Source organism: Parambassis ranga, chromosome 9 (assembly GCF_900634625.1).
Source record: "Parambassis ranga chromosome 9, fParRan2.1, whole genome shotgun sequence".
In the NCBI taxonomy this organism is placed as follows: Eukaryota; Metazoa; Chordata; class Actinopteri; family Ambassidae; genus Parambassis; species Parambassis ranga.
This window is the reverse complement of record NC_041030.1, coordinates 2,746,152-2,762,029: the sequence shown is the minus strand read 5'-3', so window position 1 is coordinate 2,762,029 and position 15,878 is coordinate 2,746,152. Positions and strand designations below refer to the sequence as shown.

Genomic DNA, 15,878 nt, shown 5'->3' with positions numbered 1-15,878 from the left:
GCAGCACAACAGCAGAGATCAAGTAACAAATTCAGGTAATTTAGATAATGCAAATGAACATTAATGAAAGATATGTGTTGAGGGGACAAGGTGTGATGTCGTATTACATTTTATTGACATAGAGGCCAACATTGGCTGACTTGTAAATATCGGTCTTAAATAACATGAAAGGCTGCTAAATCTGATGATCTGGGCTGAGCGACCTCATTTCTAACACTTTGTTCTCTGTTGAGCTGAACTGTGGTGTTCAGTGTCTGTTAAAGCCTGCTCAGGTTCAAAGCCACAGCGTGCTTCCTGTGACACCACGAGTTAGAAGCAGATTTAGAAAGGGCTTTCTTGTTAAAAGGGAGGAGTGCAAACTGTACACATCTTTACACAGACAGCTGGCCTCACATTGTACAGTTTGCCATCATCTCTTCTTGTTTACATCTGTACAAGGTCTTTGTGATAATCTGTTTTGATAGAAGCAAAATATCTCTGACCTCACATGGCTCACAGCTCAAACACTTTATAGATAGCTTCTGCTGGAGGAATATGACTCCAGATATCTGAGATTTCCTGGAGCACACATTTCTGTAGTGCTCCCTAAACGTTACTGTAATATAAACCACAATGATACTGTAAATCATAAAGCACAAGGTGTAATAAAGTGTTTCTCCCTGCTGTCTGCTCTAGTTAAACATCAACCAGGAGCAATATATCTGTTGCTATGGCTACACATTCTCTAGGAGATGCAAAACTGGGATATGATGTAGGCTGGGAGGTCCCACTTTAATAAATTACATAAAAAAAGAAAGTAACCACAAGTAGCAAAGCACAGAGAAATTATGTCCTGACAAATTCATTATGGCTAGCACCTGCCTCCTGAGTATATGAGCTAATGAATGTACTGAAAAATAAAAATTGTGCATCATAATGCAAAGGTACCCATGTGGAATCCTTTCCCTTCCCTTCCAGTTCTACTTGGTACAAACCCTACCATAGCAAATGTTTACAGAATTGTTAATAACATCTTATTTTCAGGTTTTTAGAGCAACAACAACAAAAGTTATAAACTGGTGTAACTATTCCACTGCACGCCATTTCACATGCTTTGTTTCTCTGATTGGTTGCATGTTTATTCTGTGTCTGTCGGTACTGACCCCTGGAAATCCAACTCAAATCCACAGAGACCAGTCTGGTTCTTTCCATAGCATACAAAAAGGATTTGGATAGATGGCCAGGGTAAAGGTAACCATTACTCTAAAGTAACACGGTGTATCCAGGAGCAGCTTCTCCTTGCCTCTGTTACCGAGTCCAGTCTCAGCATAGCCTCAGCTTCAACAGAGCATGATTTCAGATCCCTGCTAATTTAATGTTCCAAGGCCTAATTGTCCCCAGAGTGGTTGCTCTGAAGTAGCCCTGCTGTATTTCAATAACTATGACTTGTTAAAAGTGATGGGATGTGTGCATGTGTATGGACATACAGTGCAGCAACCCGGCCAGGCACCTTACATGGTCTGACATTAATCACTGTGCACTGTCCCATGCAATATTCACCTGGCTGAGCACAGCGGGCGCAGAGGTTGTCTGGGTTCGGCTGTTCTTTGTCATTGCTCTCCCTTTATTTCCAGTTCTATTTCAGTGTCTGTCTTTTTGTCTACTATGTCTCTCCTTTTCCTTCATCCCAAACATTGGGTGCCTGCAGCTGTAATCTCTGGGGAGTGAAAGGGTGAAGGATTCTGTGGTGGGCTAAATTTTTGTAGAAGTAGTTGTTCAACAAACTGCTGTATTATGGTTGCTCCTGTGGCTCATGTTTATCATGGGAACATCCATGTATTTGTCACAGACTAGACCACAGCTGAGACCAGTTTGGATTGGGACCCAGTTAAACTCCAAACTATCCCCTGGGATCGGAGCAGCAGGCTCAAAATCATTTTTACGCACTCTCCCCACCTCTGTTTCAACACCAATGGGACTGTTCCCTCATCCTTTCCCAGCCTGCCCCTGGCATCCTGGGCAAAGTCAACACCGCTAGCCTCAGTGGAAACCCATGGGGATGAGTTTGGCTCCTCTCACTAAATCTACTGTGGTCAGGCCGTCTGCTGAGCAAAAATAGACAGCATTTAGGAAAGCTGAAAACACACGGCAAAGGTACGTGCCCCAAGACACTTATTCATGCAGGAGAGTCATCTCATGGAGGAGAGATTTTAGAAGTTTACTGGCCTTTTGTCCAAAAATCTGATATGTGCCAAGGTAAAGCTGGATCCATACTCCACGAGAACAGAGAACTCGCTCCTCGCTGCCGACGTTACGCCCACAAAATGATGTCATTTTTCTCTCGGAGAGCCTGTTCTGCAGCTCTCTCGGACACATGGCCCGGGCAGAACTTTTTCTCTCAGTGCTGTGCGAGGACATTTGTGCGATTGGTCGGAATTTAGTGGGCGTGATGAATGTGGAGAAGCGCAAGAGCTTCTTCAGGTGCAGAACACACAGACAAGCAGGAAGTACAACGACGATGGACAGTTTAGATGAGCAGCTGGCAAGCGGCTCCTGGAAGGAGAAACACGGCGCACAGAGGAGAGAGTCTGTCCAAAAGGTGGCGATAAAAATTAACCCCAGTATTGATCACAGCGTTACAGTGGCTGGACACGCACATTAAACACTGGGAGACCGGATGTATTATTGCAGACAGTCATCCACACGTTCACAGAATTCATCCACTCATTCACAGAATTAAAGGTAGGGTAGGAGATTTTGAAAACTCAGTGAGAGTCAGCCAGATTTTGAAAGTAAACACACGCCCCGTTCTCTCGGAGCTCACCCCGAAGCCACGCCTCCCAACCAGTCTGTGACTTCGGCCATCATGCACGTACCTCTCTGATGCGCGCAGAGCAGGAAGAGAGTGACAACCAGCCAATACTCCGCGCAGGTGCGCCTCGTAGGATTGGCTGATGTTTTTAGTGTTTTATAGCTTCCACAGATGATTCATATTCTTCGTTTTAAAGCAAAACTGCCGAACTAATCGGTTGCTATCGGATTCTAAAGAGAAGTTACACTAATTTAACAAAAAGTGCATCAGAATGAAATCTCCTACCCTACCTTTAAACTCACACAGACCAGAGGTCTGCTACAGTCAGCTGTACTAATCTTCTATCTATTGTCATGCTATACACCCTCTTCCCTGAGCATTATCAGCTCGTTAGGCCAGGTAACCACGACTGTGCTCACAACTTACAATACAATTGCATTGTCAACCTTTTGTGTGTGACGTGTGCTGCGTGGGAGGGCCGTACGCACACACACTTCTCCCGGAGTATGGTACCTCCGTGCCGAAACAAACTTTTTTTTTACTCTTACCACCCATGCAGCGAGTTCTCTGTTCTCTATTCTCGTGGAGTATGGAACAAGGTTAAACTACATAAGTCTATCAGTAAAAAACCCTAATTTCAATTATCTAAGGAAGTCTTGCCGTTTCTACAAAATCGGTACCAAAGATCTCTAGGAACACATTCTTCTCAGATTTAATTAGCTTTTCAACACTTTCTCTGGTGTAAGAGACTGCTTTTACAACACATGTCCTCCAAATAAACTCTTGCTTGCAAGCCAAAATCAATTAATAGAGCAGTGTTATTAGTGCAACATTTATTATGGTGATATATTACCTCTCCTAAACACACTCTGTCTGATCTCATTTCTAATTAACTGACTTTACTATTCCCTAATGGGAAAATGTGAGTTTTTTATTTATGTAATTTCCGAGCTACTAGAGTATATGCCGTTTCATATATTAGCAAATGTTCTATTCTGATCCTGTGTGAGCTATAGAATATAATGAGGTTATTAATCACTCATTTTTAAACATATTTAAAGCATGTCCGCCCCGAATGAGATGCCCTCCACATCATAGTTCACACTGGCGGACCACATTAGCTAAACAATGGTTTAGTGAACATGGTCTGGATAAGGTTACTGGTTCAAACTGTTGGCACAGCTGGGGAGCAGTTTGGTAGAGAAAATAATACTTTTCCTTTCATCAACTACTGCTATTGAGGTGCCCTGCAGCAAAGTCTCTATGTTAGAAGGCTGCAGAATCTATACAATAAAAAGTGATGAAAACTGTTCAATCAAAATCACACTGCAGGGAAAGTATACACTATAGCTGTAGCCATTTTGCTTTACTGCAGGTTTTATACGGCTTAATATAACATGCACTACAATATAATCCCTGTTATCGGGCACTTAGAAACTTTCTTTCTAACTTCTGGGAATTTCTGAAATCAGCTTGTGTGTATTATTAAATAATCTGATATTAATGGATCTCATATAATCATGTGAGTATTTATCTGCTAACTCGTCTTTGATGCAGTAAAATGATCCACTGTGTGAACATGAGTGTGTGTTCATGTTACAAGCAGCTAACTAATTCAACTGTCAAGGTCTGCTACAAGTCATGGTCTTCCATTCATCTTTGACATTATCCTCTGCAAGTGGCACATACACACTTTATGCAATGTGCCTGCAGACACCTCTGCAGCATACCTCATTATCTACTCATTCAATTATGCACCTTGTTAAATTGCAGTGTTAACCCGAGTAACAGACGCTCTCTATTATGTTCCTACTTACAAGCATTCCAACCACATAATTACTTTAAGGATTCTATAGTTTAGGGCTGATCTCTTAAAAAAATGCATCAGTTCTTCGATCAACCACAACTCTGTAGGAAGATAATGTAGTAAATTGACAAAAGGTGTAATCCTCAAGAGAAAAACTGTGATAATGTAATTCAAAAAACAAACTTGTACAGTTTTACCTAAATAAGCAGTTCCTGGTGTTAAGTTGTTGTGATACAACCAGGAGCAGCTGTTTCGTTCAAACACAATACAATTAAGTCCTCTAACGTGAAACTTGTCAACAATAATAAATAGCAGGTGAGCGACATTCACAGGAAGACTCAGTAGGGGAGGATTCACCTTGATCTCGTTTAAATGAGCTGGAGGCAGGGTTAGCCCATGAAGATATTGTCTCCCGGGCATCTTCTGAGCCAAGCTGCTACCGCTCAGGGTCGCTGCTCCCCAGATAACAACCAGCATACCGTTATCAGTCATCCTGATCGCCCACCCATTACCACCGCACCACTGCCGATGGGCAGCGGTGCACTTGCGTGTATCGCAGCTCTCAGGCTGCCCCTGAACTATGCTCCAGTGCACTGTTAATGCCCCAGCTAATCTGATATGTCTCCAGCTGGCTTACTGCTTATAAACACACCTAGATATGAAGCCGGGAAAGTAATCCCACAGAAGCTACAGTATGACAGGGGCATGCAGGACACTGGCTTCATGTCCACAGCCTGGGCTTGATAGTGAAGGGCAGGCCGGGGTTAGGAGTGGGGGTGAGGGGTGAAATATGCATTCTTATATGACATTGTTAGCGAGTGTGTGGAGAACAGAGTAAAGTATTGCCCTAATGGACAGGGGTGGGGATGTGTTGTGTATGTGTGCTTGGCTTAGTGCGTTGCTTGAGTAAGTCAGCACTATGTGTTATTCATGAGCCCCATTTGAAGCGTATTGAAGGTCAAAGCCATGTTGTGTATCCAACAAGCTGCTCTTCTGATATCTTAGAGAAGAAGACAAATGAAAATAACACAAGTCAGCTGTAGTGGGTTATCGCTTATAAGCTATTACAGCTTCGATAAATCTATGATGAATGTTAGTTAGGGGTTACTCATCTGTTTAAAAGAATTGTTTTGTTGTTAACTTTCAGTGACAAGGTCCTTCCAGATTCTACTAATGACACTATTTTTTTATTCATTCATTTGCAACATTAAACAATTGAAACATCAGCAGGCCTGGCCTTTAAAATATGATAGCTGCAGGCTGTTATGTCTTGTTAACACTCCCACAAATACAGCCAGTAAGGCAAAGTGCTTCCAAAACAGACAGGAATGATGTTAGATGTCTATTCAATACTACTACACAATCATGTGCAGTCTGTGAACCTAGGCCCAGGGTGCATTTAGGATTCCAATGAATCAGCTCACCTGCAGATCATATTGTGTAACCTACACACAGGTAAATAGAAAGCAGTGTGGACACAGAGAAAGTGTTTGTGTGATAGGGAGCATTCTGAAGTCAGACAGCTCTCCTACTATGAATACTCCTTTTACATTTTTTAAATCATCTTTTATCATATATAGAGCAAATCCCAAGTAAACCTTCCTTTGAATCTGAGATGGCTGCTTTATGAAGCCTTTTAGAAACTGTTACAACAAAGGCTTTTATTTATGTGTGGCCATCTGCTTCAGTCTCATTTGCTGCATGAAAGGATGTGCAGTATGTCCTGAGATGAGTGAGAGTAAATGTGCTGAGGCTATTTTGCCAGCCAAAGCAACATAATAAGAAGCCCAGTCCATCTGAATTGGACATGTTTTAGATGCACTGGATTTCTCAGAGGTTGAAGAACAGAATTCTCTCCTGAGCTCTTATTTGCTGTGTTCCAAGCATTTCACAACTGAGTCGCAAATAATCAAAAGAAGCTTTGACATTAGACTTTTACAGCTGTTCAATCACTGTAAGCCACACTGGAAAATCTGGCAAACAGGCATACTCAAATGCCATTGTTCTACTAATTAATGCACAGAGGGCTTTCTAAGTGCTTATTGCAAAGGTGCACATGAGCCCATTCATATTTCATGATGTTATCTATAATTCATTAGTTTTGCAACATGATCGTGTCTAGAGCCTCGTTCATCTGCACTTTGATTTTGACTGGATGTTTCCCACAGCATGTTTGCATTACCCGTAATGCAACTAGGATTGTATATATGTATTGAAGGTTTGCTCCAGTTCTCAGTGAAGACACCTACAAGATACTTAAGCTGCATGTTCTTTGTCTAGAAAAAAGGGAGGGATTGGACTGTGTAAAACTTTAAAGCAACAGAGAGCCACCAGGGCAGAGGGAGCCAGAGGTTCTTTATAGATCTATCCAACCAGGAGAAAGATGTCTCCAGTTATCTATAAATCACAGGAGGCGAGGTGTTTTTAAGGGTACTTGAATAATGCATGAGATCAATGTGCCTGAGCCAATCCCAAATATCCAAAAAGTTTAAACTGCTATGGGAGCTGAAGAGACATTCATTACAATGGATCAATGACAGGTAGCTACTAGCCAGCTGCAGCACATCTGCAGGTTTAAAGGCTTTCGGGAATACATGATTTTCTGTGTGTTGGACTGTAGATAGATGTGCATTTAAAAATAAAGGCATATCAAATAAAAGTGAGCAACTTGCAGTCATCTATGCAATTTTGTGGCTTGGCTGACAAAACATGCACCATCTCAAGAAAAATACATTTGTGGATCTATTTCAAAATTGAAGAGGAAATAAAACACTGCAGTTAGCATGATTTACAAGACAAATGATCAATCTATCTAGAAATAGGAGCAGGTTTAACACTGTCAGTAAAGCAGGATTGAAATAATTACATTTTTTACATGTAGAGCACATGTGTACTTGCTGAGTTGATGACATCTCTGGGTTAGTTGGTATTAAGGTTACCACTGCTAACTGCTAACAGCTGAGTCAGATGGCCTGTACACCTGGTCTTGTAAGTGGAGGGAGCTGCATCGGGCTTGTTGGTGCAGAGAATGAACAGTGTGAGTCAAAACTCATCCCCTCCACATTATGTCCGACGGTACCAATGTTTTATGGTGGCTAACAGGAGGGTCCCACCAAAGAACCACTCAACATTTAATAGACAAAGCGCGCAAGTGGACAATCTGTCATCAGTTGATGACTGTAAAAAAATCATGACTGCTTCCAGTGGCAATATAAACGTGACCTCAGCTTATATTCCTATTTGCTTGGTTGTCATTGTCAAAGGTGTCACTGTTGGTTACCTAATGACAGCGACTGTTGGACTTCCACACTAACCAACACATACTTGTACAAGATATACATGTTGAATAAGCGTTGATAAAGTTATTATTATTTTACTCCTACTCCTCTACTTCTCTGGATAATCAATATTTTATATTATGCTAACTTTAGTCAGTCTTATAGTCAGTCCTCTTTAAGAACTTAGATCTAGAATTTTTAAAGAGAAAGACTTTTAACATCTCTATTTTGATCTCCTTAAAAGCATGTGTAAAAAATCTTTAAATCATGTTTGGTAAAACACAGTAGTACTCTGCACAGGTTTTTACATGGCAGCAGCAGTGTTCTGACATTGTGGCGTTACTATCTCTGCTGGAATGCAGATCTGCTTCAGTAATTGCAGCCTATTTGCACTTACACTCTGGAGAAGAGCATCAGCTAAATACATAATTTCTAACTGTCTCTTAGCAAACTAAATATCACAGCCAAACTCATTTTCAGCTATGTTAACTTCCTGAGGAAATCTTATCTGAGAGAGATATTTTTGTCTGTGGAGGAGGCCTCCGGGCTACATAGCCTCATTATTTAGTTTGGCTTCCTGACTACATTTCCCCTCTTATCCTCAGCAGCACTATGGTGGATCTTGGCTTCGGACAGGAGCATAAAAACATCCGCCCATTTAAACAAACTGTTAACACATAGATGGGCTATCTCAGTGGGACAGACTCAGAGTCTGTGGGCTCAGCAGCATGCTTGAAGCTGAGGGTATTGGCAGTCCGCTATCTAGATAAACAAACAGAAAACCACTTCTGCAGTCATGAAGGAAAACCAGGATGGGCTGTCCAGCTAAACCCACCTGAAGGCAGCACACCATCAATTTGTTTATGTGATAGAAACAGTTTTGGTAGTAAAACGGCTCACTATAGCATTCAGCACCCTGCTATGAGTCAAATGCTATTTGACTGATTGCCCAAACAATACACATATTACTTCTTCTGTTCTTTTTTTGTTTCCGTCTTTTGTTTCAACAAGTGTAATACATAGCACTCAGTCTGTCAGGCTACTGTTTGTGTCTCACCTCTATGTTAGCTGGTGTGTTATAAGGTAGTGCTAGACATCCCTTCAACTTTGACTCCTGAAAGGTACAATTAAACAACGTGCAACAGAGCAGTGACCAAGGAAACAAATCATCCAGAGACCAGAGGGTGGTTTACATAACGTTAGTCAGTAGTATCATGAGACATTACACTCTTTTATGTGGATCATAATAAAGGTGCCTTCACTTCACACACTCGAGAAAGCAAATGCAAAACAACACGGGTGTTGCATGTTGCTATAAACCACTACAGCAGAACCACAAATGCAAAATGAATCTGAATCACTAATCTGCAACAAACTGTTTCAGAAAAATGTTCCTCATTTTGAAGATCCCACCATCTACAGTACACATGATAAAAACATGTCCAAGAGTTTAAATGGAGTCACTGGACTCAAGGACGTTTCACCACTCCCCCCAGTGGCTTCTTCAGTTCTGCTGCAGGAGTCTGGGTGTCTCCCCCTAGTACCATAGCTTTATTTTCCTTAAGTACTTCTGTTTCACTTCACTCACAGCCTTTCTATTAGCGATTAGGGTTAGGCATTAAAAACTACTGATTAAGGTTAAACAGGGCTAGGTTCAGGTCATAGTGTGTGTTAAAACACATGCATAAATAACATTAAAAACATTTCACAAGGAAAAACATTTAGTCACCAACAAGTTACATGAAAACACAAGCCAGTAGTCCATGCAATATTTTGCTTTCATAACTAATGAATGAACTCCTGCCTGTGAGACTTACCATTTTGTTCTTCTTGGAATAAGTCTTCTTCAGCAGCCTCTCATTTATCCTCTCCTGCTCCCGCTGTGGGTGATGAAGGAAGCCATTTTCTAGGGGATCCACCACGGGCTGCACATTCTCCTCTTCCTCCTCCACCTCCTCGTCGTCCTTCTTTGGCCGCTTCACCAGCTTTTTGTCCTTCCACCGCTCCTTCTTCTCCTGTGTCTTCACAACTCCTGTCTTCTTCTGTAGGCAGAGAAAGAGATAGATTATACAACTGCTGAGCTGTAGATATTGCATTAACATGTCTATAATGAAAATTCAACAAATGATTAAAATAACTAGACCAAAATGTGCCATTCACTCAGCAAGGTGGTTCAGTGTATGACGTGGTAACGTTTTCCTTTTAAAAGACGTACTTTCCATTGTAGTTTTGCACTCACACCATGTAAGAAACTAATCAATGTCAGAGAGACTGCCTTTGGTTGTTTCAAGGATTTCCTTACAAACCTTGAAAAACCCGGTGATGACAAATGAGAATGACACTTTTTATAAGAACAAAGCAGACAGATCTAGATTGATAGACAGACAGGCAGGAGATAAATGTGTTAAAAAAAAAAAGGAAGAGAGGGTGTGCCGCAGCTGGCAAACAGTCGAGTGCGCGGCCCCTTTCACTTCTGGCTTATACAACGCAAGCAAACACTCGAGCAGAGAGTGGTGACGCTCACTCTCTCTCTAAAGTCATCTTTAATCCTGTCAACAGCAGAACAATGCCTCACTGGAGCCCATAATCACTTTATGGCTCAGATATAATGAGCTTATGATATGAAGTGCTGCTTTAACACAGTAGAGAAAATACAGTTGCTTTACATTTACACTATGACCAAGCAATTTCCCTCTTTAACTAATCATCCCTTTCATGCTTCGGCTGCGGCCTGTATGGAACTGCTGTTTGTTTACTGGAATTCAAACACCATTTCTAAGCGCCTGGTATCTTACTCACCTCTAATCCATCATCATGCAGTACTTTACAGTGACTGGTGTCTCAGCTACTGTAATGCTGGTGCCCAACTGTGCAGCATTAAAACAAGTAAATAACTCCCTATTTACCTTTCCTCTTGAGGAGTCACAAATGATCAGGTACCAGTAATATGGAAAACTGTAAATGTCAGATCAGCAACAGGCTAATGTATCATCAGACAAGGATTTTCAATTCCTTTAGTTATAGTCACCCATATCATTGTAAGCCCTCTGTGCGTGATCAACTGATGTGATATAGCTGGTGTTTGTGTCTCCTTTGCTGTTGATAGTAATTTATACATTCCTTATAGCACACCATAAAAACATAAGAGCTGGGGTCAAAGTGAGGTCTATTTCTAAGGTTACGTCTAAATATGTGGCCATGACGATATGATTTCACACACATGCACATCTGGCAGTCTGCGGAAAACTCTGCCGCCTGCCTGCGCTGCTTGTGTGCAAGTGATTGAATTGTACCCTCCTCCTGGGCTTGTGCTGCCTCTTATTTCCCTGTCTGGAAATGAGATGGTGACATGGTGCTGCTTGGTAATGCCTGGCGGTGGACATCACTGTGTGTTTGAACAGCACAGGATGACACACCGCTGCTTGAAGCATCACAGAGTTGAAGCCAGAGGGCTGCTAGTTCACATTTCAACATCTGTTCACAGCCAGCAGCGCTCGGCCCAACCGCAGTCTGCTCAGTGCTCCATATGAATAATCAAATTATCGACTCCAGGGGTGGGAGGTTAGCAGATGGGTAGCGCATTAGCCCCATAACTGCTAATAAATGGCACCTTTCATGACAAAAGGTGTTCATGTTTCAGACAATGCTAAAAGAGAAAAACACAACGTGGAAAGGAAGGTTTCTATAATGGAACAGCTAAGTGAGCAATTCCCTTAACATTTTGCTGGCAAGAGGAAAGATTTTAAATACACCCACACAAAGACCTTCATTATGAGAGGCTTGTAGAAAACCTTTTGTGCTACTGTTTATAGTTCTTTGCTTACTTGTTGCTGCTATTCCCATCCTCAGAGAAGAAGCTGTTTGGAAACACACAAAGTGTTTTTTTAAGACTAGCTACACTATTGGAAGTTTTTTCATCATTTTTCTTCCATGTTGTGCAAAAAATTAAATAATAATAACACTGTAGTCTTAGAGTACAGAGCTCTTTTGTTCAACTGATCCCTTTTAAATCAGATTAAAACGGTGCCAACATGTATTTAAGACAGCAATTAATGTTTCTGTCTGACTGTTATTTCTTACATTATTCCCCGGGGAGACATCTGTACCTTGTGACAAAAGGTTGCTTTAAGCTAACTCTGCTCCCAATTTGACACCACTTTGACAGAAGGATTTAATGTTATCTCAATGACATCACACGGCAGCTCAAAGAGGTTCTCATGTCAAGAGGAAACATTCATTTCTCACGAGGGACCAGGGAAGCATTAACATTTAACTTGTCATGCCATTCATTACCTGGAGAGCCTCTTTCTTTAAAGAGCTGTTACCTGCACAAACCGGCTAGTGTCTGACAGCAGATGAGGCTGGGAACGTGATCAGGTATTGGCCTCCAGTTAGGCACAGCTGAACATCTTTGGCTGCCCATCAATAATCATTATGACAGGCACGATCACCTCTTCAGTTATTAATAGAAACACGCCTTTGTGAACAAAGCTGCTGTGGGATCAATTAAGCCTCCAGTTGCAGGAATGTGAATTCTTTTTTGCATTCTGAAGAACATGCATCATCTCTTTCATTCAGTTAAGGTAGAAAGCCCACAGTATGAGAAAAAACTGGCCTTGTCTATGAAAGATCTTGTTATACAGTTATCAACATTATATTGATGAAACTTGAACCAGCATGGCATAAAATGTATTACCTATTATACTTTATCCTTAGTTAGAGTTAAAATTCACTTTGAGTAACATCTACAGGAAGGTCATTCATAGCTGACGTTCTCAATGTATGTTTATAATCAGTTATTGTTTGATTCTGTCATCCAGATACAAGCAATCCTGCCAATCCACCTGATGTTGAAAAAAAACACAGCTGAATCAACATTTTCAACATGTCCGGGCATTGCTTGCAAGATAATACCTGGAAGCTAAGATCTTAATTTGCAGATATCTACCCAACAATCAAAAATAAAATGTGTTTCCAAAACCTCCAAAAAAAATTAGAACTCAGGTTACTGGAATTGTAATTCTATAGCCATGGTATGCAGTTTTAAGAGAGAATGGTACCTTTTGATGAGTTTCACAATGTTACGTGACCTTTCAGTTTATATACATTCGTAAGGAAAAAAAACATGTGTTGTCTGTAAAGACTGCATTTGCATTCAACAGAAATCTTATCACAATGTGCCTAGTTACCTCATTCACACCTGGCATTAATATGTGTTATTCTTACAATATCTGCAGATACAGGTCACATTTAATGCCAGGTGCCAATAAGGTAGCAGTTTACCAAATACAACATAAAGGCCAATAAGCCTTTTTTATTCTTAAACATAAATATATAGCTAAAAATGTACTGGGAATTCCAGAAATGCTTTAGAAGTAAAGAACAATGAGCTGTTTAAATCTGACCCTTTGCGATTAAAAAGTAGAGAGCCTGTATGGACACATGTAAATCAGCTGCTATCCTGAAGAAAACACCAGTCATCACCAGATCCGTCCAACAATAAAGTTTTAAAAATAAAATATATTTAAGTACCTCCTAAATCACCACTAAAGAACTATACAGACCATTTCAAGGGACAAAATGCACCACACATGCAGCTACAGTAAGACACAAGAGCATCTTCTCAAGAACAATTAGACATTGTTTAGAACCTTTGCACCTGCTTTCACTGCAATCTCATGTTTACCATGTCCTTTAAGTAACAAACTGATTATAATTGTTTTTATGTGTCGTTTCCATTTATTCACCGTCCACAGCTCAGACAACAAATCTATAATAGCTCCAGGAGAAGAAGGGTAATTCATCACTGTGTGTCTGCCAGCAACAGCTTAGTTGTGATATAATTTCCATATGCCAAGGACCTGAAGTGGGTTTTTTTTTTCTTTTATGAAACGGTTGCTAATTTATTTCTGTGCATAATGGAGCAGCCTTATCACAGTCTGTAGTATTAAAAATCCATTTACAAAGAAAGGAATTAAATACTGATGCAAATAATTGCAAAGTAAATACTATGCTGTGTCATTATGTACATGTGTATACTAAGTTAGGATTGAAGCTCTTTACACAAGAATTGCATCAGTTTCAATGATGTTATTATACTATCTTGTTACCTTTAGGACCACTGCCAGCTGCAATAGCATAAAAGTGCCATTCATCCCTTCATCATTGCCCCGCTGTCTTGTCTTATCTTTTGATCCACCACTAAGTGGTTGCCAGTACTGCTGCTGTATAGCTTTGAATTGTAATCATTTTCCAATGATCAGCTTGGGGCAGAAATGTGGCAGTGACCAAACTGTAGAGAAGAAGTAGCTTAAGGTATGATGAGCCGGGGGAAACAAGCGACAGAAAGAAGGATAAGGAGGATGGACAGAGACACAGAACAAGAGAGTAGTGATGGGGTCTCAGCCTGGAACAGGAGAGACCGCTCGACTGGTTTGACCCGACCATGTTACCCTGGCAACAGTAAGGGAGAGCTTTGTTGCTGTTCCAGGCTGCATAGGGAGCAGTGAGAGTGTGTGTGCGTGTGTGTGGGTACAAGTGCATAAAATCCAACACAGGTTTCTTTGCCGGCAACAATAAAGTCCATGGCTTTACGTTGTTATGCTGGAGCCTTAAGATCCACCATGGAAGCACATTCAGTTCCCAAAGGAAGGTTTATGCATTCTGCTCAGAGGAATGTCAGCAACCCTGAAGTTGCTTGCAAAGGGCAGAGGGGTCTCTGTGAGGCATGCATAAACCAGAAGGCAAAGGAGTTTCACAAATGGAGCCTGGAGTGCAGAAAAATAGACAGGGTGTATAAAGAGAGAGGGAGATAAAGACAGATGGTGGTGTCTAATGCACATCATCATGCTTCCTCCACAGCACTTTCTTTTTTTCTAAGGCCAGTAATTATTTAGGAGACACAAAAAGCTCTGCTGGGTACACCTCCCTTGACATTAAGCAGGATTATAGGGTTGTCTTGCAAATTCTAGAGCTCACCACTGGTGTTGAAGCAAAACTGTCAATTCAGAGCTTTTACTGAAGGTGCATCAAATGCTACAATGAAAGCAGTCAGATAACAGTTATGTTGTTATTTTTAGAAAATGTGACTGAAATTATAGAGATCGGACATTAAGGTAGAAAGACCATGCATGAATAACCTGTTGATCTTCTGTCCCTTATTCCAGCCTATAAGCAAATTGCCAACCCTAACCATACTCATCTACACATGACACAAATGCCACGTTATCTACTGTGTATGATACAGGAAAAGAATTCAAATATCTTTCTTTTTAATACAGCACATTTGAACTTGACTGGCAGTATTTATGGGCCATGAAAGCACTTCCAGCTTTCAAGAGACAGGATTCACAAAGTTTATCACCCAAAGATCATTTTGTGAATGCATCTAAAGCTGAAGTGTAACTGTGAAGTGTATTTATCTATTTCACCTCTGCAGCAGAGTGGAGTCATCTGTCCTTCTTCAGTCCTGTTTAGCTCCCTTTAAGCCAGCCAAGGTGTGGTTATGTAGATTTATTGCTTAGTTGTTGGACTGTTTCTGGACGCATTACCACAGCTCTTGGCATGTCAGATAAATCACCCTGACTTGTCATGATGCAGGCTGGATTGATTTAATCATGCTGTGCCCGCTAGCTTTTAGTGATGTTGTGCATGTGACAGCCCAGCACACATCCTCTGTCTAATGCTGCTGTCAGCCACATCAAACACATCTTTGATTAACTTTGAGGATAAACTCTTTTACCCAGCCTCTCTGTTTCTCTCAAAGCGTATAATCAGAGGGTCTTGCCTCAAAGATATAAATGAAAACACAATGCGTGCCAAGGAGCTTATCAGGCTGTGAACAAGAAAAAGCACATTTCTACACTGATCAATGTTGCATAATTGGCTAGCACACGGATTAAATGAAGCGCATCCTTTTCACCTTTTGTTAATCGATGTGGTGTATTTTTCCTGTTCATTTGACTTCCTCAAGGCCTAATCCTCTATGAGTGTAAGCTAGTTT

The 15,878-nt window shown here is 41.0% G+C and overlaps 1 protein-coding gene across 7 annotated transcripts in view; it reads right to left on the bottom strand.

Moving 5' to 3' along the window:
* Positions 1 to 15,878, bottom strand: part of fbrsl1 (fibrosin-like 1) — a 235,123-nt gene that overhangs the window by 161,760 nt on the left and 57,485 nt on the right. For all 7 annotated transcript variants that reach the window (XM_028413217.1, XM_028413221.1, XM_028413218.1 and 4 more), the window contains exon 2: positions 9,694 to 9,918. In XM_028413217.1, coding sequence (XP_028269018.1) covers positions 9,694 to 9,918 — 225 coding nt within the window. The remainder of the gene's footprint in view (positions 1 to 9,693; positions 9,919 to 15,878) is intronic.